This window comes from Eleutherodactylus coqui, chromosome 6, assembly GCF_035609145.1.
Source record: "Eleutherodactylus coqui strain aEleCoq1 chromosome 6, aEleCoq1.hap1, whole genome shotgun sequence".
In the NCBI taxonomy this organism is placed as follows: Eukaryota; Metazoa; Chordata; class Amphibia; order Anura; family Eleutherodactylidae; genus Eleutherodactylus; species Eleutherodactylus coqui.
This window is the reverse complement of record NC_089842.1, coordinates 82,647,342-82,670,846: the sequence shown is the minus strand read 5'-3', so window position 1 is coordinate 82,670,846 and position 23,505 is coordinate 82,647,342. Positions and strand designations below refer to the sequence as shown.

Here is a 23,505-nt window from a genome sequence, read left to right as displayed (position 1 = left end):
TGAAAAGTTATTCAGCGCTGAACCCTCACCATCATCTAGGGATGCAGCCATAATTTGCAAGGATGGGACTAGGCTGCCACCGCAGTACCGGAGGGACGCATGCATTGCCAGAGGCTTTTGGAACAAATAGTACAATCAAGCACAGAAATCTCAAGGTGAACAGAATTAGAAATTAAAAGGAATCTCGCCATCTGTTACTTGTAGCTCTGACAAGAGAGTATATATACACACACATCCACAACACAGATTAACATACTGTTTGTGGACTGACTACGGCGTTTACAGCCTGAGGAAATGCTGCGGTCAGACTACAGCAACGAGTTTGCCTTTATATAAAAATATATAGGCTTAGTTGAAATGGCCACATCTGATATCTAAAGACCTGGACTAACTGCGTCATATGATTACTACCCATGGCTGGGCATGCAGTTAGCTTGGGTTTTTTGCCCTACGGTTGACCTAGGACTTGCAGCGATAAACCTACATCAGGTGTCTTTCATACACTTATGCCAAGTTTGTTCTGCACCTGCAGCGTGTATACAGTGCAGGCTGGAGCAGTCATATCCTTGCTAAATCTGTCTGACGGCTGCTGTGATAACCAGTTGACAGTCTGAAAGTGATCAGTGCTTCCATCTGAGAACTCTGTATAGGTTTACACATATATAAAACCGCAGACCCAATAATGGATCTCAGAGTCACCTCTTGTGGGAATGATAGCTTCCTCAGAACCCAAGGAGCATAAGATTAATCCAAGAGCCAAGTATGTGTACTGTACATCAAACACCACATTCCTTGTAGTGTCTAGATCTGGCCACCACCACTTCATTTTACAATGGCCATTTACAAACGCATGAGGCTCTATTGGATGCATTCTGCCACCAATCTCTTTTCTCATTATTACCCGTTTTCCAAAGTAGGTCCTATTTTCTGCAGAGACTTGGCAACATTAAAACGCACATTCGCCACAGCATCACCGGCCATCCTCACCACAGTGGGCAGCATGTGTTTGGTTGTGATTTCCTGTCCACAAACCTCGGACAGAACCTGTAGCCAAAAGATTTAAATCAAAGTCAGTAACAAGACAAAAGCCAAGGAGCCATAACTACAAGCCACATCCCAGTTAACCAGGTTGTGTCTACTATCCGCTATATGCTGGGCAAACTCAGGCCCTGTACTATTGGGGAGGGCACATGCTTCGCAGGGTGTAGTGTCAGCTTGCAGGCTGAAGACAGCAGCAGATTTGTTTTGAATGGATCTATGTATTGAAAAAAAGTGCCCTTTGCATTGGATTTCCGTTTTTCATGTTACTAGCACAGCAGTTTGCACTACTTCCATTTAAATGGTAGGGAATTGTACAAAGCTTAACTGAAGCTCAGAAAAACCACACTAAAATTCATGGTATTTAAAATTAACCCCCCCCCCCCCACCCTTTTGCAGTTTCTCTGCCACTTTGCATTTCTGTCATTCAAATGTGATGTGAATGAGCCCTTCATAGGCAAATCTAAGGTTATGGGTTTCCCCTGGGATTTACGTTTAACCCTTTCACTTTTCTTCATGTTATCACCCTTTGTCATCACAGACTACATATGCTTCATGACAGTCATATTTAGGAGATCTGTGTTTTTCTACAAGATGAGCAACTGTATCTAATCATCCTTCCCAACTAAGGCTGCCTGTCCACGGGTGTGGCTCCCGCCGCGGGAGCCACCGCCCAGGCGCAGGAGTCGGCAGATGGATCTCCGTCGGTCAGCCTATCTGACAGATAGGACGACCGGAGAATCGCGTCAATTTGCCGGCCGCGAGCTGAGAACCGCAATGATTCTCCGCTCGTAGATGGGGAAGGAAGGAGGGGCGGGGATCATCGCCGGGGGGGGAACACACTGAAAACCCGCCCGCGGACAGGCAGCCTGATCAGGAATAAGCTACTAGACAGAGATAAGCCATCAGTAGAGAGGGAAAGAGAAGCCGCTCATCACTTACATTGATGCAGAATAACGTGGTCATTCGATGCAGGTAGTTTGGGTCGTTTGACATGGCAAGAACCTTTGGGATGATGGTGGCCTGAGCCCAGTCCTTACCAAACTTCTCCACCAGTTTCTTCAGATTGCTTGTTGCAGCCTCTCGGATGGCATACACTAAAAACAGAAAAAGCAGCAAGTATTACAATGTAATAAATTACTGATGAGAAATAATTGGAAGTGTAGTTCGATGGTAACAACGTGGGGAGGAGATTGTTAATTCTCTTACTTGGGTTGGAGAGAGTTATACATAGTCCGCCAAGGATGTGCACACTTATATTTGACAAACAAAACTCTGCCTCAGAAGACGCTAAAACTTTTGTACAAATGTCCAGAAATACACTTTAATAAAGAAGGTGTTAAATGACAGATCTGTTTGAATTGCTAACAGCTGAAAGACATCTGCTGGATGTGTCAGCCAAAAGCATCAGAGGTGTTTCTCAAGGCCTAGAAAGCAGCAGATAACATTCATTTCTTACCATGATCCACCAGCCAGGCCATGCATAAAGAGTTCAACTTCTCATCGAAAAACTCTACACCCTGCAGAGAAATTAAAAAGGAATCCCTGTTAGAGCCAAAAAGACAGCCAGCAAAACTTGACTCCTTGATACCCTGAACCACATATATACAGCAGACTGATATGGTCATTGTGATATTCCTTAACCCCCTAAGGACCAGGTTGTTTTGTACCTTAAGGACCAGACACTTTTTAGGGATTCTACTGCTCCATTTTTTTTCCTTTAGCTACCAAAATTTTTGCTGCGTTTTTTTCCATTTTTTAGTTTTATTGGGGGTAAAATGCAAAAAAAAAAAAAAAAAAAAAGAAAATGGATGATTTCTTTAACATTTAGTTTTAAGACCTCTGGGGGACATCCACTTTTTTTTTTTTAAACTTTGACAATTTCTCACTGTAGCTAGGGTGTCCATAGGAGCCCTAATTATAGGGGAAAGCAACCCCTGTGGTGACATTTGTCACCTGCAGAACTGCCAGGGTCTAGTCTGACCCTCCAGCTCTGCATAGCAGGGAATCCCGGGAGGTCACATGATCCCCCGAGGCTCCCGTACTGAAAGTAAATGTTACTTTCAGTTTCCCCATACAGTGCTCATTGAGCACTGGATATTGGGGAAGCAGGAGGCAGGAAGGGTTAAAAACCCCTCCTGCCTTCTGCTTCGGGTTATCAGCTGTCATAACAGCTGATAACCCGTTCCTGCCTCTGACTGATTGCAGAGTCAGGAGGCTTAGAGCACCGCCATATTTTTACTATCGGCGGTCCTCTAAGCCCAGGACCAGCCGCCATACATACATACATACATACATACATACATACATACATACATACACACACAGTGGCTGGTCCTAAATGGGTTAAAGCTTTATAAACAGTGAAATCACTATAAATTATAGGGGAGCGGGGGGTGGGAGTGTTGGGTGCTAAAACCTCCAAAGGTTGTTAAATGAAGGGCATGAAACTGAGCCCCTTTTGGTTACAGAATTTGTCCACATGCATTTTCTTGGCTCCCTCTTTTTAAAATGGTTTTTGGCAATAGGTAACCAATATCTGATCAGTGCAGGTCCACTGCTCGGCACTCCCGCGGATGGAAGAGGCGGCAGCAGCGCTTAGACGAGCGCTTTTCTTCCTAAGGCCGGTGGTATCACAAATCATCAGTTGCATGGCCCGATAGCAGCTCAGTACCATTGTGAATGGGACCAAGCTTCGATACCAGGCACAGCCAACTATTCAATGTATAGCGCTGTGCCTTGTACACAATGAAGTGACAACGGTGCTTATGCAAGTGCCACTGGTACTTCAAATAGCTGATCAGTGGGGACTTGGAGAGGCAGACCTTCACCGATCTAATACTGATGACCTGAGGATAGGTAATCAATAACTTAGTGTGGGAAAACCACTTTATACCCTCCGATAAGGACAAACTATTTTGACCTTCATGATGCAATGGTATCATTCTAATACAATTGTTTGTTATCCTAGAAAAAATTAAAGAAAAGAAAAACAAAACTAAACAGCAAATCTATATTTTACAACGTTTACCATGTAGTATAAATGACAAATTTTATTCTGTGGATTGATACAAAAACCTCATACATACATGCCATTACTGCAATTGTATCAACCCACATTTTAAAATTGTCATTTAAACTGCACAGTAAATATTTTAGGATAAAATGCCAGTTTTTTTTTACCACCTCCCAAAAACAAAACAAAAACACATGCACCCTAAAACTGTAGCACTAAACCCATCAAATCATCCTGCAAAAAAGCAAACCCCACACAGCTCTGTAGATCAAAAATAAAGTTATGTCCATCTAGCGCAGCCTGTTTCGACTAGTCCCCCCTATCTACAGAGCTGTGCGACTGCTTTGTTGGAGACAGATGGATGGGATTGTTCTATACGGCGCACTGCACTGATAACTACTATAATCCATATTTATTTTTATTACTGTCCAAAACATTTACACAAATGTACGTACCAGCTGCCCAGCAAGGAGAGGCATGTACTCTATGATGGCCAGACGCACACGCCACTTGGCATCTTCTGCCAGCTCCACAATGGCAGGCAGAAGCGACTGGGAGAGCTGCCTGATGCCGATAACCTCGTTCACACAGTCCAGATTGGATATGATGTTAAGCCGCACTTCTGGACACTGCAGAGAGAAAGGAGCCATGAAAATGAAACAGCTGAGACACTGATCAGTAAACATACGGAGATCTGGGAAGCATGAGAGGTAGAAATGTGGTAAAACCACAGGCAGATACATGCAGGTTTGTTATACATTTGTATCTTTATTGGAAAAAAATGGCGATGTGATACTGCACACAAAACTAAAACCAGGGCAGAGTTATCTGGAGCGTGCCCAGCATCGTACTGGCAGATTTAAGTTTTACTACAGAAAGACTGCACAAAAAGCAGGCGCAGGTTTCATTTTTGTGCACAGATAAACCTAGATAAATTTAGTCAAAGGCATATTGGATGCCTCTTAATAAGTTTGTTGCATCTACTCCAATGTATTTTGGATTTACGTTGGTGTATGAAGACCCTAATCTAATTAAATACGTCCCAAAGTCTTCCCCATCATTCACCAGCAAATGGAAAATCAATAGGGTGCGCTCGCCAGCACAGTGCTCTCTATTTCTGCATCTTTCTGTCCAGGTTGCTTCATGATGCCTCATTGTCGTGGTGGTACTATGATGCTGTCTGTACTTGAAAATATGTGGATCACAATCCAATAAATATTTTTTCAATGAATTTGTATTTTATTTCCTCTCATGGCAATGTCAGGGGGTTTTCTGGGACTTAAAAAAAAATTCCCATTTGTGGCTTCACATAGTAATAAGCCCCAATTTAGGCCCCATGCCGTAATAAGCCTTTGTGACCTCACACAGTAATAATTCCCCATTGGTGGCCCACCCAATGATAAGCCTTCATGTGAACTCCCATGCATTAACCCTTTCCAATCCAATTTTGAATTAAAGGGGTTGTCCCTGTGGCGAATTCTTACTTACCTTACCAAGATGGCCGCCGGGATCTTCACCCACAATGCACCGCGGGTCTTCTCCCATGGTGCACCGTGGGCTCTGTGTGGTCCATTGCCGATTCCAGCCTCCTGATTGGCTGGAATCGGCACACGTGACTGGGCGGAGCTACGAGGAGCAGCTCTCCGGCACGAGCGGCCCCATTCACCAGGGAGAAGACCGGACTGCGCAAGAGCGTCTAATGGGGCGATTAGACGCTGAAATTAGACGGCACCATGGCGACGGGGACACTAGCAACAGAGCAGGTAAGTGAATAACTTCTGTATGGCTCATAATTAATGCACGATTGCACGATGTATATTACAAAGTGCATTAATATGGCCATACAGAAGTGTATAACCCCACTTGCTATCACGGGACAACCCCTTTAAGGGTTTCCTAAAAGGCTTCTCTTTTTGTTGTTATACAACAGTGCCATCTGCTGGCTAAAGCCAGTGTGTGTGCCAGAGAGGCTCCAACAGCAGAGTGGCTGGCAATAGACGGTAAGAATACCGTCGGACGTCTTCTGACATTGGAGCTGTGCAAGCTTCAATCAGAATGTAGGAAGACGTCAGACAGTGGATTGGAAAGGGTTAATAGTCCCCCATTGGTGTTCCTGACTGCTCTTTCTGGACACTACTACTTCAATAACCTCCTCTTTTACACATCACGTGGCAGAGCTCAGTGTGAATCTTCAATCCTGCTCCCAGTTCTACATTCTTGTTCCTGTGTTAGCTGGACCGGTGAGGCACACGGATTGTTTTCTCCACCATCCCAGGACAAGAGGGAAACACTTACCAATACTACGTACAGCTTCCTCCCTATAACAGGAATGGGAGGTGGAGGGGTGGCAATGCAGCTCCCAATGCAGTATATAGCCAGGACCAGATAGGTGGGGGCAAGGATGTTGCGCTGGAGCAACATCATATTTAACAAGAGAGTATTGCATCAATTACAATACATTCCCTGACCTTAGCAAGTTTAAGAAAAAAAAAAAAAATCCCAAAAAACCCATTTAACAAACATTTAATAGAGAGTCTACACTAGATCTCTACCCCGTTAGGGCCATATATTCAAGAAAACTAGGACATTACTAAGAGGGTCCTCCGGGACTTTAAAACTGATTAAAAAAATGAAGGTGCTTTAGCCCTAGCAAGGTTGCCAAATCAGCCCTCCACTTACCCAATATGGACTATATATAAAGAAAATGCCATCAATTTTAAAGTTCTGAATAACAGCTTTAAATTATAAGCATATTATGTGTGGGACAAGCTGTCTGTCTTCTGAAACGTTCACCATCATTAGTCACAGATAGAGCTCCCCCAAGTGAATAAAAGAGGAATTGCGTCTTTAACACAAGTTTCTCGAGCAGAGAAGCACCAGAATGGTTTGCTCTGTGTCCAACTTGGTGATCCAGACTCAATTATCCACAATGTGGGGTCGTTTCTAACCATGGAGGAAGGGATGTAGATTGAAGGATTATTATCCTAGGATGGCTGCGAGCACATGATCTCTACATATTGCCTTTTTACTGAATGCATGGTTTAGCAGACACCAACATACTCTGGCCTATCCACAACAGTCAGTCAATGGAGAAGAATTAGCTGAACAAGGCCACGTCAGACAAAAATAGGTTAACAGAACAGAATTACCTTCAGGATATTACCTCTACCCGCAGAAGGGAGCTGATGGCACAATCATTACACACTCACCTCATCCTTTAGCTGGGCCAAGAAGAGAGGAAGAAGGTGCTCAATAGTATTGTCCTTCCCCAGGATAGGAGACAGGCCCATGATGACTGAGGCCAAAGCAGATTTCACATGCTGGTTGGCATCCGACACCAATTCCTAAGAAAGTACAAAAACACACAAGTGAGTGATCTGTAGGTTACTGCAGGACTACAGTACATCTGCCAATCGGCAGACCATGATCACTGCAGCAGCCTACCAAACCACATGGCTGTTACATGCATATGTCATTAGAGGGTCTCCGGACTCCTCTTTTAGGAGAGCAACTACTAAATGTACCTCCCACTATGAAGGACAAGGTTAGCTCACTGACTTGTCTGGAGATTCCCCTGGTGATAAGTCATCTGCTCATCATCTGCGTTCTTTACTGTAAGAGCAGTAAGACTATGCGATTGAGGAAGTGGTAATTGCGATCTTACTAAAAGAGGGGCCTGGGCGCCTTTGAGTGTAATATAACAGGTTATAGTCACCAGTTTACTACATAAGGGTCGGTTATCCAGGGATTATTCTGATTGCCAAATTTTAGAGGGGGGAAAAAAATAAATTAAAAAATCCTTCCTGACTCTAGTGAGGAAAGTTTCTTCAAGATAAAGGGTATTTTTGCCTTCTTCTAGATCCACACTGGGGAATGGGGGCATAATAGGCTGACCTAGATGGACAGGGTGTAAGACTAAAGAAAAACAAACATACCTATGTTACGAGGTCGTGTTATTACCACAACTCAAATCCCTTCAGGTAGAGTTTAGACTCTTGCTGTTCGAATGCCCAGTAGCAAACCAGGATTTAGCAGCATCCACTTCTGGGGGGGGGAGGGGGGGGGGGGGGGGAGGGGACAGTTTGAGGGCACCAAAAATTGTGACGGCGCACCACAAATAAGGGTAATATGGTGGAAAAATTAATGCTTTAGTGGCAAATGCAACATTTCAGGCTATCCACCCTCTGTCAAGCCAGATCTAGAAACTGAACAGGGGCCCTTGGTGGCCATTGCCACTGTGCAGCTTCCTTATCTGGCTTGACAAAGTTTGGATAGCTGGAAATATTGCCTTTGCCATTTAAGTATTAATTTATTAACCTTGCAACTCCCATCTATGGTGTGCAGACCCAATCTTGTTGGACTTTATTTTCCAGCTACGTGTGTATAAGCCCATTGCAGATTTTTAAAATCCACAGCAAGCTAATGTTATGGAACTTCTACTACAGACTTCAGCCCTTCAATGTGCTGCATTTAATCCTTGGTGAATCCGCTTGCAATAGTACTGTCAATTAGCTATGCAAACAGTCTACCACTTGGACCTAAACAGTCAGAAAAAGCGTTACCTTGACGCATGGCAGGATTTGGGTCATAATCACATTCTCTCGACAGTCAGCAGACAGGTTTTCACAGAACTCTACAATAAAACAGAAGAGATTGGACCAGATGAGTGGGATACACAGACTTCTGTGTAAAAGCACTTTTGATGCAGTACTTGTTACTGAACAATTATTGTTCAGATTTCTGCTGGATTGCAGGAATGCGAATGATTATCGTTCAGTAAATGTATACAGCGACCAGACGATGAACCAGAACTTGTTCACTTCTCATTCGCCCACGCATCGTTCGGTGTAAATAGGCAGCCCTTCACTTCTGAACGATTGCCTGCTTACTGTGAATGGTGGCAGGTGGGCCGGAATGATCCCCAAGCACCATCCGCCTTCATTCATGATTACTGCTGGGACAGACTGTTGGGCATCTGTTTCCCGACAGATTGTCCTGTGTAAAAATATTACTATATATTAGATACCTTTATAATAATTAGTGAGAACAATGGCACCAACAGAAACTCTGCAAAATTCCAATTGGTGAAGCAAAAGGAAGCATATGCATGTGCAGTGGAGTCAGTCAGCTGACATCTGTTGACTACTCCTATGAGAGAGATAAGGTTTTGTATGAAGCATAATCTTCATTTTAGCCACCAACCTTCGGGGGGGTGGGGGTGGGGGGTGGGATATATAAAGATTGGAAAATCTTTCCTTTAACTACTTCAAGCAGCCAGCTCCAAGCTGGAGAAACCCTAGAGACCCCGACATGAAGTACACTTTATAAAGCCATGTGACAATTTACATATTCTTCTATAAGGAACCATGGCTACCAAATTTGGGCCGTTCAGAGGCACGGGACAGCCCTGTGGAACATGGCTTCATCTAGTCTGTTTGTAGTGGAAAAAATATATATAGTTACTAGTTACAATACAGTAATATACAATAGATTGTATTGTATTTTTAAATAGAGGGTCGCCAACCCCTTTAATGGCCATTACTAAAGCCCCATTTACATGCATAGATGATCGCTCAAAATTTGTTCAAAAAGATAAGAATGACAGTTTCAGCAATCATTTTGCATAAGCTGCTAATGGGCACTAATGCCCATTAGTAGCGTCATTTGCGTGTAAATCAGCCTTCCTTAGCTGTATGCAGAGAACAGCAGTGTCTGCCGCGGGCCTGCAGCTGAAAACAATGTTATCAGCACTCCCGTGGAGAATCACAGCGTGCGGTCCCTGCTATCAGCTGCCCGGCCGAATGGATTTTAAACACAAAATCATCGTTCGGACGAAAAGCAGACGATGGTAGCATTTACACGCAACGATTATCGCTCAAAAGACATTGTTTGAGCTTAAAAGACTATGTCCTAGCAAATTGGGCATAGATCGTACAGCTGCCTCTCTCCCCATGTAACAGATGTAAGCACAGATAGTACTGCTATCCTCTTTTCCAGTAGACCGTACAGACAGTATTGCTTCCTTGCTTATCTCACTTATGTACCTGTAGCGACAGAAAGTAATCACTGCCACTCCACAACTAACATGAGGACAGTATGCACTGCCTCCTCGTGCAAAGAGAGACTGGCCATCACTCAGGAAATTCTGGTAACTGAGAGGATGACCCCATAGAGCACACGTCAAACAAAAGCCCCGCTTCTGCTCCTACCCCGGTGTATCCCAGTGGGAACTGCCTGAATAACCCCTTTAAAGGATTTATACTCACCCCGCCTGCAGCTCTGGTCTGGCGGTGCAGTGCAGAGTCTGTGCTTGCCGATGTCTATGCCAAGGTGAGAGGTCAGCGGTCGCAGACTCCGTGGTTGTCGCTGCCAGACCCAAACTGCAGGCGAGGCAAGTCTGTAGGGATGCTGCCTGGCCAGAGACTAATAGGGTAGTTGTTATTGGCCTCTGGCCAAGCAGCATTCCTGGGACTACTATTGGGGTCACCATTACTACTAGGCCAGAAAAGGGAACACTACGATGGGCGTCACCATCACTACGGGGGCCACTATTAGGGCTCGTTCATACATATTTGCGTATGCAAAAAAACGTAAGCTAGCCTATTAAGATTTTGAATATTATTTTCTATCTGAAGAATAACTAAACAAGCCTATACTAGCTAATATAAATCAATAAGTGCTTCTTCTAAGGGGTATTCTGGGCATTTACTATTTATGAACTATCCTCAGGATTGGGCATCGATAGTTGATCAGCAGGGATCTCTCACTTAGGATCCCCATCGATCAGCTGATTCTAGGGCCAGCTGTCTGCAGCAGAGCTGGATGTCCGCATTGGAGGCAGAAGTGTAATAGAAGGCATCACTCCCACTGCTTACACACCCTCATTATTTTCTGTGCCTGCGCATACAGACAAAGAAAGAAAGAAAAGAAAGAAAAGAAAAGAAAAAAGAAAAAAAAAGTACGTTCAATGAAGCGAGAATCAGTTTTGCAGAGACAGAAGGAGGAGACAGTAGAGTAGAGTGACACCCCTGGACTTTGCAGCCTGTCCAATGAACTCATAGGAAGTGACACGGTCCCTTTAAATAACTTATTTATGCTCATTAGAGGAACAGTAACAATTACTTACCTTTAACCTTGTGGGAAGCTGCGGCCCGCACTTCAGCCTCACAATCCTTCATCAGGTTTTGGAAAGCAGGGACCAGGTCCGTTTTGGTGATTTCAGGGCCAACCGCTTTCTGGAGCTGAATGAAAGAATAAGACATGGCACGGAATTAAGGAATGCTGAAAGTTGTAATAGAAAGACATACTTTAATAACCCCTTAATTTTTTCTTTTTCTGCCTGACCGCATTTTAGCAGACATCTTTATTATTTCACTTGCATGGCTTCATGAGGTCTGGGTTTTATGAAGAAGAAATTGTATATTTGTGCTGTTTAGGGGTCCACATAGATTGCATAATTCATGCAAGTTTTTGTAGTGCAAATATTGTGTAAGTGGGAAAACAGTAGACTCAATCACAGGAAGGAGCTCACATTGATCATCCATGATCAAGAACGGCTGTGACAACCACAGGTTAAAAATAAGGGAGACGAGAAAGTTCTTCTGTTCCCATCCAATAAAGGAGCCCAGCACCTACTTTAAGAAGGGCTACAGGACAGGCTTATAGTGTAAGACTATGGCACTGTAAATTAAGTTCCATCAACAACCACTATAACTTGGTGTTACGAGCAGCCATTAAGGGGTTAAAAGCGTAATATGTAACATGAGTTTAGACCAAGTTATTGGTGCCCTGGACATAAATACCACCAGCACAAGTCGCAGAACCTAGAATGTATCACCCACCTCAGTAAATTTGTCCGCCACCATATACCGAACACGCCAAGACTTGTCCTCGGCAGCCTGGCGCAGTGTTGGCATCACCAGTGGCTCCAGCTCTTCCTGAGGTAACAGTTGAGCAATATTGACACAGGCCTCCACGGCCAGTAAACGCACAGAATCCTGGAAAAACAAGGCTTTCGATTAAATACTACTTCTGGTAAGCATTAGGGAAAGCTTCTCCCACACAGATTAGTCATCAAAATGATACCTGCTCATCAGATGCAAGATTGGAGAACATGGGGATTATTTCATTCTTCACGTGTTCCAACTCCAAAACTTTAGCAAATTCTCCTAATTTTGAGGCGGCGGCTCGCCTAACCATAGGAGTGTCATCCGAGCACAGATTACGGAAGTGTCTGAAGAAAAATATACAGATTTAACAAAAGAAAGACACATACACCACAACACTGCATTTAGTGAAAATGCCGGCATTAAAAGGCACCAGTAGGACGTGCATCTTGCTTTGAACGTCGGAGCAAATCTTTAAAAAGGAAGAAATTTAAAAAAAAAAAACCAAAAAAAAAAAACGACAATGGTGGATAGGTCAGAGGAACCGCAGAAATTTTTGTGGTCTCCACTGGGCTTGACCTGACGTTCACTGTGATCCTTGTGCAATTTATTAAAGGGCCAGTAATATTTCATTACAATGTTGAATATTGCTATTCTAATAAAGAATTCTATAAATCAAAAAAAAAGTGAACACTGTCAAGACAGAACTGTGGTGCTGCAGTACTGAATGGCGCTTTAGCAGCCCATGTGACAGTCTTAATAGTGACAGCTTTCCCTCCATGCTTCAGGATCACTACAGTGCAAGCACCTGAATAGATCTCAGCTTCCTATAACCCCCAGAGATGAAGGTAGGGGGATACTGGGGTTAAATGGAGGCACAACTAAAGTTTCCTGTTTTAGTGAAGTTAGGTTTCAAATGAGACACGAAATGTTAGTTTTAGTCCTCATGAAAAAGCTGGAGCACCTTTTCTTATAACTGGGCTGACTTGCAGCTTCCATTCTGTTATTCCTCCTGAAGTGTACGAAGTTGACAACTGGGCGTTACCATTTCCCTTGTCAAACGTTGTGTCGACAAGGAGAGACTGAAGAGACTCATTTCCAAGAAGAATAAACAGGAACGGCACAGCACAGCGTTCTACTGTACCAGTGATCAATACAAATACTTACTGTCTGAGATCTGCTTTGACGGTGCTGGAGACCCGGGGGTAGCAAACACTGAACAAACCGCAGGCCGATGTGCGAGACGTGAACCAGTCACCACTGGCCAGGCGCTTCACCAGGGGCACAAAGTGCGCTTCAAGGTCCGAAGGGGAGTGCTCATGGGAAATGGCCCGAAGAGATTCCACAGCTTTGTCGCGCACCACGGTCTCCTCCACCGTGGCCAGGCTCTCTAGAGGAGGCTGAAGGACAGACATGATGAGGAGTCCTACATACACCGGTGGAAATTCATTGACTGCATGGTTCAAAAAAAAAAAAAAACCTACCAATAAGCAATGCACAAACTCTGGTCCTCCCACCAATGAAGTAAAGGTCCCCAACTGTTCAGCCAACGCCAGCAGCACTTCATCTTCATCATAGATTGTATCTGCAGATGACAAGTGAGACGAAAACTTACTGGCAAGTCTGAGTTCTGGCATGATCACCACTCAATTAATGGCTTAAGGTGAACCTTTCAGTGCTGCAGGCATCATGTTCTAGAGCAGGAGGAGCTGAGCAGATTAATACATAGTTATATGGGGAAGAGTTTAGTCTAACTTGTATTTATTAATTTCCATCCCTGCTCATTTTGTGCTGAACAGTCCAGTGGGCGGTACCATCATTGACTGACATCAAATTCTGAATACACAATCACTGATAGGACCGCCCACTGGACTGTTCAGCTCAGAATGAGCAGGGATGGAAATTAATAGATACACGTTAGACTAAACTCTTCCCCATAAAACTATACATCAGTCCGCTCAGCTCCTCCTGCTCTATAACATCATGCCTGTAGTTTGGACAGCATATTCAAGCTGACAAGTTCCCTTTAAGGCTAGGTCCATACAATGTTGAAGGCTGCCTTCACATCTGCGCTGGAATCATAGAATGGTAGAGTTGGCAGGGACCTCCAGGCTCATCTGGTCCAACCCCCTGCTCAGTGCAGGATTCACTAAATCACCCGAGAGATATTTGTCCAGCCTTTGTTTGAACACTTCCATTGAAGGAGAACTCACCACCTCACCTGTTCCACTCATTGACCACCCTCACTGTCTAATATCTAAATTGTGTCTCCTCCCTCTTAGTTTCATCCCATTGTTTCTAGTCTTTCCTTGTGCAAATGAGAATAGGGCTGATCCCTCTGCACTGTGACAGCCCTTCAGATATTTGTAGACAGCTATTAAGTCTCCTCTCAGCCTTCTTTTTTGCAAGCTAAACATTCCCAGATCCTTTAACCTCATAGGACATGATTTGCAGACGGCTCACCATCTTAGTAACTCTTCTCTGAACTTGCTCCAGTTTGTCTATGTCTTTTTTAAACTGGGGTGCCCAGAACTGGGCACAATATTCCAGATGAGGTCTGAGTAAGGAAGAGTAGAGGGGGATAATTACCTCACGTGATCTAGACCCTATGCTTCTCCTAATACATCCCAGAATTGCGTTTGCCTTTCTGGCTGCTGCATCACATTGTTGACTCATGTTCACTCTATGATCTATTAGTATACCCAAGTCTTTTTCACCCAAGTCTTTTACATGTGCTGCTGCTTAGCCCAATTCCTCTCATTCTGTATGTGTTTTTTTCATTTTTCTTGCCCAGATGTAGGACTTTGTATTTCTCCTTCTTAAATACCATTCTGTTTTTTGCCGCCCACTGTTCAAGATTTTCTAGATCTTTTTGTCGTCAGCAAATCTGATCAGTTTCCTATCAATTCCCTCCTGCAGATCATTTATAATGAACCGTTTGGAGGTTCCATCGCAGATCCAGCATAAAACACCAGAAGAAAACAGCCTATGCTTTTTTTTCCCCTGCTCCACAACACATACATACGTTTTCAATGGGCTTTTAGTCACTATTAAAACTGTTCCCGTTTGACAAGATTCCACTGAGATCCATTTTACTAACAGGTTAGACAGTCTATAATTCATTTCTCATACAATGCAAGTCTACGGCAAAAGGAGGTTACAGAAGAATTATCCTGTTGCAGCATCCTGTTTCACAGCCTCCCTTTTCCTTCTTACTCAAAAAAAAAAAAAGAGCACAATAAAATAAAGGTGTTTCAACAGAATGAAAGACATTGGGTAGGCCGAGCCTTGTGACACTCATTCAGATCTCTTGAAAAGGACCCATCATGTTAGCAAAACAATTCTTTTTTTGCTACTCACCATAAAATTTTTCTCACCTGTTTATTAGGGAACACAGTGAAGACCTCAGGTATAGGGCCAGCCACTAAGCTAAGGAACGAGCTACAAGCCTGACAGCGTCTAAGGAGGCCTTGTAGATGAACTTATCAGCCTGAGAGCACCGATTAGCAGGTCCAGCTAACTCCTCCTGGGAAGAACTGGTTAGGATGCAGTTGAAGCGCTCATTTGGAAGAGGCCTTACTAACTCAGGATGAAGCAGAGAAAGGGCGGAGGGCCGACGGTCGCCTCAAAGAATGATTTGGCGAAGGATTCGGCGAAGGATTCGAGTCACTTAACATGCTGGTCCTTAAAAGATAATGCATTGGCCAGGGGCAAATTAGTGCATTTGGAGAGGGGATACACGGTGGGATCCACATTTCGTGAGGAAGAACACTTTAATCGATTCCTCAGGGAATGGATACATTATTACCTCAAGGTATTTTTGCTGATAAATGGCTTATGCTGGACGGAACACTCTTTGGGTCACAACATTTTCAAATTCTACATAAATGGGAAAGGTCTTATGCAAATGTTTTAGACGCTGGAAGGAGGAATCTGCAGTGGTGGACGACTGTCTTTCACGTGAGGTGTCTTATTGCTTCTACTGCTTGGAAACTTTGGATGACTGCTCCTCATCTAAGGAAAAAAAATCAAAAGTTGAGACCTCACCCACAAAGTGGGAGCTGTCCCTAAGGGGGATCATGGAGTGGAATGCCTGGGTGAAGGCAAGGCACAAGGAGGCGATGGAGTAGGACTATGACCATGCAACCTTGGAGACAGTTTTCACTTCGGGTTCTGCCAGAAGCGTCTTCTGTTGGGAACAATTCCCTAACATCAGACCCTTCAGTCAGGCCCAGCCTCTCCACAAATGCTGTTTTTTTTGTTTTTTGTTTTAAGGTCCAAAACTGCTTAACAGATGGAGCACGCCCATTCAGCTTCAGGGTTCTGTAAGACATAGCAGTGAATATCCCTTGACAGGTTCACTGGCTGGTTTGGGAAGCAGGCAGTTAGCCCAAAGAGGCTCCTGCGGGCCACATGGAAATTTGGTGCAACATCGGAACATGCAAAGTGTCACGATGGCTGTACTGTTTACTGGATTCTCCACTAGAATCTGAAATTGTAGTTGTAACCAGGGCAGGCCAGAGAAGGGGGGGCCTCCGAAAGCAGGACTGCACCCAGCATCATCCAACACATAGCCTTATGGCTGGCACCACACTAACAGGCCAAAAGGACCAAGAGAGCGGGCCAAATAACCCCTAGAGGTGAGATACGGTCGAGTGGAGTTCATCCAAAGGGGGCGACCCCCTCAGGTAGCAGTTCACAGCTATGTCACCCTGCTCAGGCTGCAAGAATGCCAGTTCATGGAGCAGGGCAGTGCAAGCAGTGTACACAGTGGGGATCCAGAGGGCCATCAAGAAAGGGGGCACGAGAGGTAAGGAGGAAGGGAGGGGGGTAGAGAGGAGGACCACTGGCCATGTAAAGTTAACTTCCCTGGAGGGACGATCATAGAAGGAGCCACATGCTGTGGCATCAATGTCAACATGATCCCTTGTCATTTCTCACCTCTTTGGTAGGCGAAGGGAGACCAAGGAACTTGAGTGAGGGGGGGGGGGGGGGGGGGGAAGAATCTTCGCTGACAGGTCACATAAACGTTAGAGCTTCTCTGTGCTACCTTGCCTTCTGGAGGAAGGGAATCGATGGGGAAGTTAAAGCAACCACCGAAGTTCTCAGTAGGATAGTAGGGGAATTGTCACCCAGTGAATCCCCCCCCCCAAAAAAAAAAAATCAAGGTGAAAGCCAGGATCTGGAAGACCTGCAGCTGAAAGGTCTACCTTTAACAGACACTAAGCTAAAATTGACTTAGCTTAGTGGCTGAAGGAGGGGTATAGCTGGTAAGAGGAGTTAACTCTTCTTTTGCCTAGTCTCCACCTTTAAGTTGCAGGAGCTATACTGAAGGTCATCGATATGTTCCCCCAATGACACAACTGACAAATATATGCGTGCTGCCACCTTTCATATTCCCACGTCCATTCCCTGACAGCAATCTATAACAAGCAACTCAACCCCCCTATCTCTTTAATCACAGTAGGCACAACTGAAAGTCTTCTGGTGCCATTTGCTGTGTCTGTCCTACTTCCTGGATCCCCTCTATGCTATCTTGATAGTAGTATAGCGAAAATTCAAACAATGGCGGATTATAAATGAAGCAGCCAGGACCAAGGCTCCAGGAGGTCCACAGACATCCAAATTGACCCCATCAGTGCGCCATTAGTGAAAGTGCACTGCACTCCCCTCCCCTGTGCCGCTCCCCACCTCTGCAGCCCACACCTCTGGTCCTCAGCTTGCTTCTGGGTAGACCAATAGCTTGCTTGTAGCGTGATCACTACAATTACTCTACAGCGTCACCAATACAGAGGCGGGAGACTTCTCCCTCGTGTTCATGTAACCCAGACGTTAGTGGAGAACCTTTGCCGTGGACTGCAGGGGCCGAAAATGGAAAAAGCAGCGCAGAAGAGTATAGATTTTTTTTAATTTAGTGATTACAGGGGGCATTTATATTAAATGAGGCCATGAGATGCAATTGGCTATTACAACACTTGACACTATGCAGACAAAATCAAATAGGAGCTTAGATATTGAGATAAAATTTCTTCCTCCTTTATTTTAATACGTGCCCATTATAACAAAGAAACTATATACGTCTTGAGGACGCGTTTCGACCTTTCCAGGGCATGACAGTATGAATGAAGGGCCATAAGGGGCAATATCACTTAACGATAACGCTCGTCAAAGCCTTCATTAAATAGGGGCATTATCAACAGTGAGGCTTGTATTTCACAGGACGTTCTGTAATTTCTATTGGTACCATTTTGGAGTGCATATTTCTTTTTGATTGCTTTTTATTATATTTTTTTCTTGGAGACTGAGTGACCAGTTTTTGCATTTTCTGACAATGTTCACCTGTTCCTTTGATAAGAGCAGACTTTCGCAGATGCAGTATTACCAAATATAGTAAAGAAAAACAAATCTGAACATAAGTATGAGGAAAAAAATATTACATTTAATATCCTTTATTTTTTTATATATTTTTTCTTTTTCCACACTTTACTCTTTTTTTAGCCACCCAAGGAGACTTGAACTTGCGATCATTTGATTGCTGATACAATACCATAGTATTGCATTTGTATTATACTGCATTCTGGCAGTTTATCAAGATGGCATTACTACTGATTTGGGGGCAGCACTAAAATTAGCACTTACAGGGAGCACAAAAATGTGCATACTATTACTGTGTGGTCCACCACGGGTGGTATTCTTACTACCTTGGGCTTTATGGATGGGGAGATTGTGTAAAAGTTTGACAAAGCCAAGAAGCTTGGAAATTGAGGAGTCAGAGTTGTCTCTGCAGAATTTCTCACACAGACAAGTTGTGACCAGGAGCGGTCATCATGGTGGTCTGGGCCAGATTATACTGCAATCACACTATTTGCAAAGCTGGAATCTACTGTTACGTAGTCACTATACAGGGGGCAATAATGGTCTTTACACAGAGTTTCCTTCAGTGTGGTTTTGAAGCAGATTTCACATGTTCACTTGAAAGGGGTAAAATCTGTAGCCAAAAGGTGAACCAAAACCCGCACTATTGGGTGGATTTAGATGCAGATCGGCAGCAGACATCACCCTTTCAATTGAAATGGTGATGTTTTCTGCAGAGCCACAACAAAATTCACCAGTGGTCATGTGCCATTCATTAAGACATGATCGCAGAGCCAGTGACTGCCTGCAGCAGTCATGTGAATAATGAACTGGTCCATAAACCATACAGGAGCTTCTGGGACCAAAAATATTCTACCGGGGTGAAGGGTAACAGACACCAAGTGAAAAACTGAGCTAGCTTGGTGCTTGCAGGGGAATATAGCTAGTGGGAGGAGTTAACACTTTTATGCTTCGTTAGTGGCAGAAGCTATACCCGAAGTCTTGCTGTGTCCCCCAAGGATACAGATGAGAAATAATATTGTGTGAAAAGCCTCAGGCCTTTGATTCCCTTAATCCATCACTGGAGTCAGGAGTTGGGACAGATGCTGCAAGCAGAAACAGTCGAATAAGGCATAAAAAGCCAGGACAGAATCTTCCTCTAGATGGTAGCATGACTTTATGAGATCACGCTGGTAAGAGCTGCTCAGGTTTGACACCAGGCTGACATTCTCATTTACAAGGACAGTGAAAGGGCTAAATCTACATGCAGATCTGCGGTAGAAAGCCACAGATTCTGCAGTTTGTTTTTTTTAAAAGAGATACAATTCACACTGAAAGTTCCACAGTGTGACCATACCCTAAAGGTCTTGAACAAACCCTTTACCGTATGCTGGCAGTTTTACGTATTTGGTAATATGACAGGTCCCTTTTTAAAAACAATTTTTTTAAGACTTTAAAAACTAGTGGCCTACCCTTAGGATAAGTCACCAATTATCATATCCTTGAGGGCTTGACTTTGAGCACCACCACCAATCAGCTGACTAAAGAAACAGCAGACATCTGATGAGTGCCACATCTCCTTCTAGGTTTACCAGGCACTACTCCAGACATTTAGTTGCATCTCTGCCTGGCATTACAGCCCTAGTCTTATTCAACTGAATGGGACTAAGCTGCAGTGAGATGTATTACAAGCACTGAGGCTACCAAGAGTCCGGTACGGTGCCTGGAAAACACTGGGGGCGGTGCAGCACTTGTTAGAACACCACAGCTCTTATATTGGTGGCCAACAGGTAGTGAGACTTGAATAACCCCTTTAAGTTTCAATCTACATATGTTGTACTTTTCTTCCCCACAAGTACCTGTCAAGAAAGGCAGGAGCTCGCTGCGGGTCCGCTCCACGCCCAGGGCCAGAGCGATGGTGGAGAGCTTCTTAATACTGTTCAGGCGAAGCTGAAAGACAGAAAAAGTTGTTATTCAGAACCTCAGGGCCAAGAAAGCAACTTCTATATCACGGCCGAGTAGGAGACCCCCCATAAACCTGGGATCTTACCCACGTGATTTCTATGCATAGCAAGATCCACAAAAATACCCATTATTGTTAATGGTGTGTGTGGGGGGGGGGGGGGGGGGGGGGGTTTACATGCACGATTCCTTACTTGCAAGAGAGAAATTGTAAAATCTCATTTTTGGTGAGATCGCCCATTTTTCCCTATAGGGACTTAAAAAAAAAAAGGGAAGAAAAAATAATAATAGGTACATGTGGAAAGCGATGCGATTTTTTTGCTCCCATAGGGAAGTGCAATGCTTTTTTTCTTGCAAAATGCATCGCACTCACAAAAGCCAAGATATTACATCTTCACTTGTGACCGACTGTTTGTAAATGGAGGCGGGCGAGGGCCGCACCACCTCCACGCTGGTAGTGATGTGAGTGATGCTAAGGATGCTCGTTCCTGTGTAACAGCACAAGAGTGAGCATCACTGGGAGGAGCTGCCATTGTCTGCCCCACACCTGTCCCGTGCAAGTGGGGCACAAGGAAATCCACATGAAATATCTGCGCGTGCCGTGAACATTAGGCCATAGGCCCCCTGTCCACGGGCGTGATTCCGCTGGCGGTAAATTGCCAACAAATCACGCTGTCTGAAGCTTTCCATACTGTTGCTATGCTGTCCACAAGCGGAGAATCACTGCAATTCTCTGCTCACAGCCAGCAATTCGCAGCATGCTGTGAATTGCCACGATCAGCCTATCTGTCAGATAGGCTGAGCGGGGATCTGTCTGCCAGCTCCTGCGGCGGCGATCTGCCACGGGATACCGCAACGCCCGTGGACAGGCAGCATTAGTAGAGTTAAAAACCAAGCGACTGACTATGAGCAGCTCTCTGACTTCCCCTATCAGATACTGTGTCTTTAAGGGACAAAGTCACTCAGTCGCCCAAGCTAGTCGGTCAAAAGGGCGACTATCAGCCCATCGAAAAGTTCCCCCAAGAAGAGCCTTAACTCAGAAACTGGAGGGAGGTTATAAAAGTGACATCACCAAAGTAGCAAAAAGTGAATAAGATGCTGCAAGCCAAAATGAGCAAAAAAGCCCCAAAAACCTGGTTTAAAACTGTTTAATCTGAACGGCCCCTGTCTACCCGGACTGCAACGGGGTCTCCATTGTAATTCAGCTTCTCTCCCATAGGGCCCCTTTTACACGGGCCGACTGCTGATTGCAGATGTGGCCAACAGCCATTAAAGCAGTAATTGATCACTCCCGCGATCACTGAGTGAATGGAGGCGGAGCAGCTGCAGATCGTTGCATCCCACCTGCCTCCAGTCACAGTAAACAGGCAGTCATCCATAGATGAACAACCGCCTGTTTACACGGACCGATCAGTCAGTATTTATACATACAGAATCGGTTGACGAACAATAACCCAATGAATTATCATTCGCCATTCAGTTGGTGCGGGACTTTACACCGAACCACCACTGTTCAGAATCCCGTGACCCAGCAGGTATCTGACCGATCATCAGCCCGTGGAAGAGGGATCAAAGACAGAGGGATGTCTGAAGGCAGGCGATGAACCGGAAGCCTGAGGAGGACCACCACACGCAGGGGAGACTCGTCAGGCTCCCTCCCCACACGTCCGTCCAACCTGTGCGCTGTAGGGCAGCAAAGGGTTAGGGAGGGAGACACCTGATAACGCCCTGTGCGCCCCAAGGTGCTTCTATACAAAGGGATGGTCAGTCAAAAAAAAATGGTTCAGATGAGTGATAGTCGTTGGCTCGCATTTAGACCAAACAATAGTTGTTCACACAACCCAACTCCCTACGTCCCGTCCTCCCAGGTAGCACCTCACACCACCTGACCCAGCGACCCATCCTCTTGGTAAGCACATCAGACCACCCTACCCATAGCCCCACAGCTCGTCCTCCAGGGTAGCACCTCGCACCACCTGAACCAGCGCCCCTCAGCCCGTCCTCCCGGGTAGCACCTCACACCACTCGATCCAGCGCCTCTCAGCCCCTACTGTCAGACGATACTACCCACTAGCCCGGCTCAGGCCTGTCTCACGGCTCTACATGTGCTGCCCCCTGTACCCAGTCCCCCCACGTGTAATACCAGCCGCACTGTAGTCTGAGGGGCTCCTATCTGTAAGCTTGGAGCATGACGGCAGCAGAGCCCTGTGTGAGGCTACAACCCCACTACGCTACACGGTGCCGGGCAGGAGGATACGAACCATCGCCGGGCCCCACAGGCCTTCCCTGTGCCAGACAACCAACGCCAGCAGCCGGCAGCCAGTCCACGGGCCGCCCCCCGCGCCTCACCTGCACGTCCTCATTGCGCAGCTCGTCGATGAGCACGGCGATGGGATATAGAGAGTCGTCCCCGTCAGCGGCCGCCATCTTGTTTCTTCCTGCCACAGAGAGAGTGAAGGGGTGGGGGCTCTCAGGCTGTCCTGCAGGGGTTAAAAGCCCGCCTTCTCCGGACACGTCACGGCCTGTCATTGTTTATAGCAACGCCTCCGCCTATAGGAGGCCGCGGGCGGGAGCCCTGGAGACTGTTGCCAGGGAGAAACGTTACTTGGGCGCTGGTTCGTGACGTCACACTGCCGCCTCCCGGCCGAGCGGGGTCATAGGAGACGGGACTGAGGGGAGGCAGGTCTACCGGCCAAGGGGGGCCATAGGAGACGGGACTGAGGGGAGGCAGGTCTACCGGCAGAGGGGGCGCCATAGGAGACGGGACTGAGGGGAGGCAGGTCTACCGGCCGAGGGGGGCCATAGGAGACGGGACTGAGGGGAGGCAGGTCTACCGGCCGAGGGGGGCCATAGGAGACGGGACTGAGGGGAGGCAGGTCTGCCGGCCGAGGGGGGCCATAGGAGACGGGACTGAGGGGAGGCAGGTCTGCCGGCCGAGGGGGGCTGTGGGAGACGGGACTGAGGGGAGGCAGGCTGTGAGGGTGTGATGAGTCGCCGCCGTTGTGTGTGACCCGGGGTTATTACCTAGGAAGCCCTTTAACCCCTTAAGGACCCTCCCACTTTTCCCCCCTATTTTTGTTTTTCCCTCCCTACTTTTAAAAAATCTTAACTCCTTTATCAATCCATCGACGTCGCTGTATGTGGGCTTGTTTTTTGCCGGACGAGTTACATTTTTACATGATACTATTTAATGTACCATATAATGTTCTGAAAAACTTTTAAAAGTGGAGTGAAATGGGAAAAATAATG

General features: G+C 45.6%; 1 protein-coding gene across 1 annotated transcript in view; it reads right to left on the bottom strand.

Annotated features, from left to right (window-relative positions):
• The window catches only part of LOC136632284 (serine/threonine-protein phosphatase 2A 65 kDa regulatory subunit A alpha isoform), a 28,471-nt gene extending 5,709 nt beyond the window's left edge, over positions 1–22,762 (bottom strand). Inside the window, exons 1-13 of the mRNA XM_066607061.1 lie at positions 22,606–22,762; positions 20,154–20,244; positions 13,425–13,525; positions 13,108–13,340; positions 12,140–12,287; positions 11,896–12,051; positions 11,181–11,295; positions 8,617–8,687; positions 7,264–7,398; positions 4,510–4,683; positions 2,498–2,558; positions 1,981–2,135; positions 902–1,044 (exon numbers count right to left, since the gene is read on the bottom strand). Coding sequence (XP_066463158.1) covers positions 902–1,044; positions 1,981–2,135; positions 2,498–2,558; positions 4,510–4,683; positions 7,264–7,398; positions 8,617–8,687; positions 11,181–11,295; positions 11,896–12,051; positions 12,140–12,287; positions 13,108–13,340; positions 13,425–13,525; positions 20,154–20,244; positions 22,606–22,683 — 1,661 coding nt within the window. The 5' untranslated portion in view covers positions 22,684–22,762. The remainder of the gene's footprint in view (positions 1–901; positions 1,045–1,980; positions 2,136–2,497; positions 2,559–4,509; positions 4,684–7,263; positions 7,399–8,616; positions 8,688–11,180; positions 11,296–11,895; positions 12,052–12,139; positions 12,288–13,107; positions 13,341–13,424; positions 13,526–20,153; positions 20,245–22,605) is intronic.
• Between the last annotated feature and the right edge of the window lie 743 nt (positions 22,763–23,505).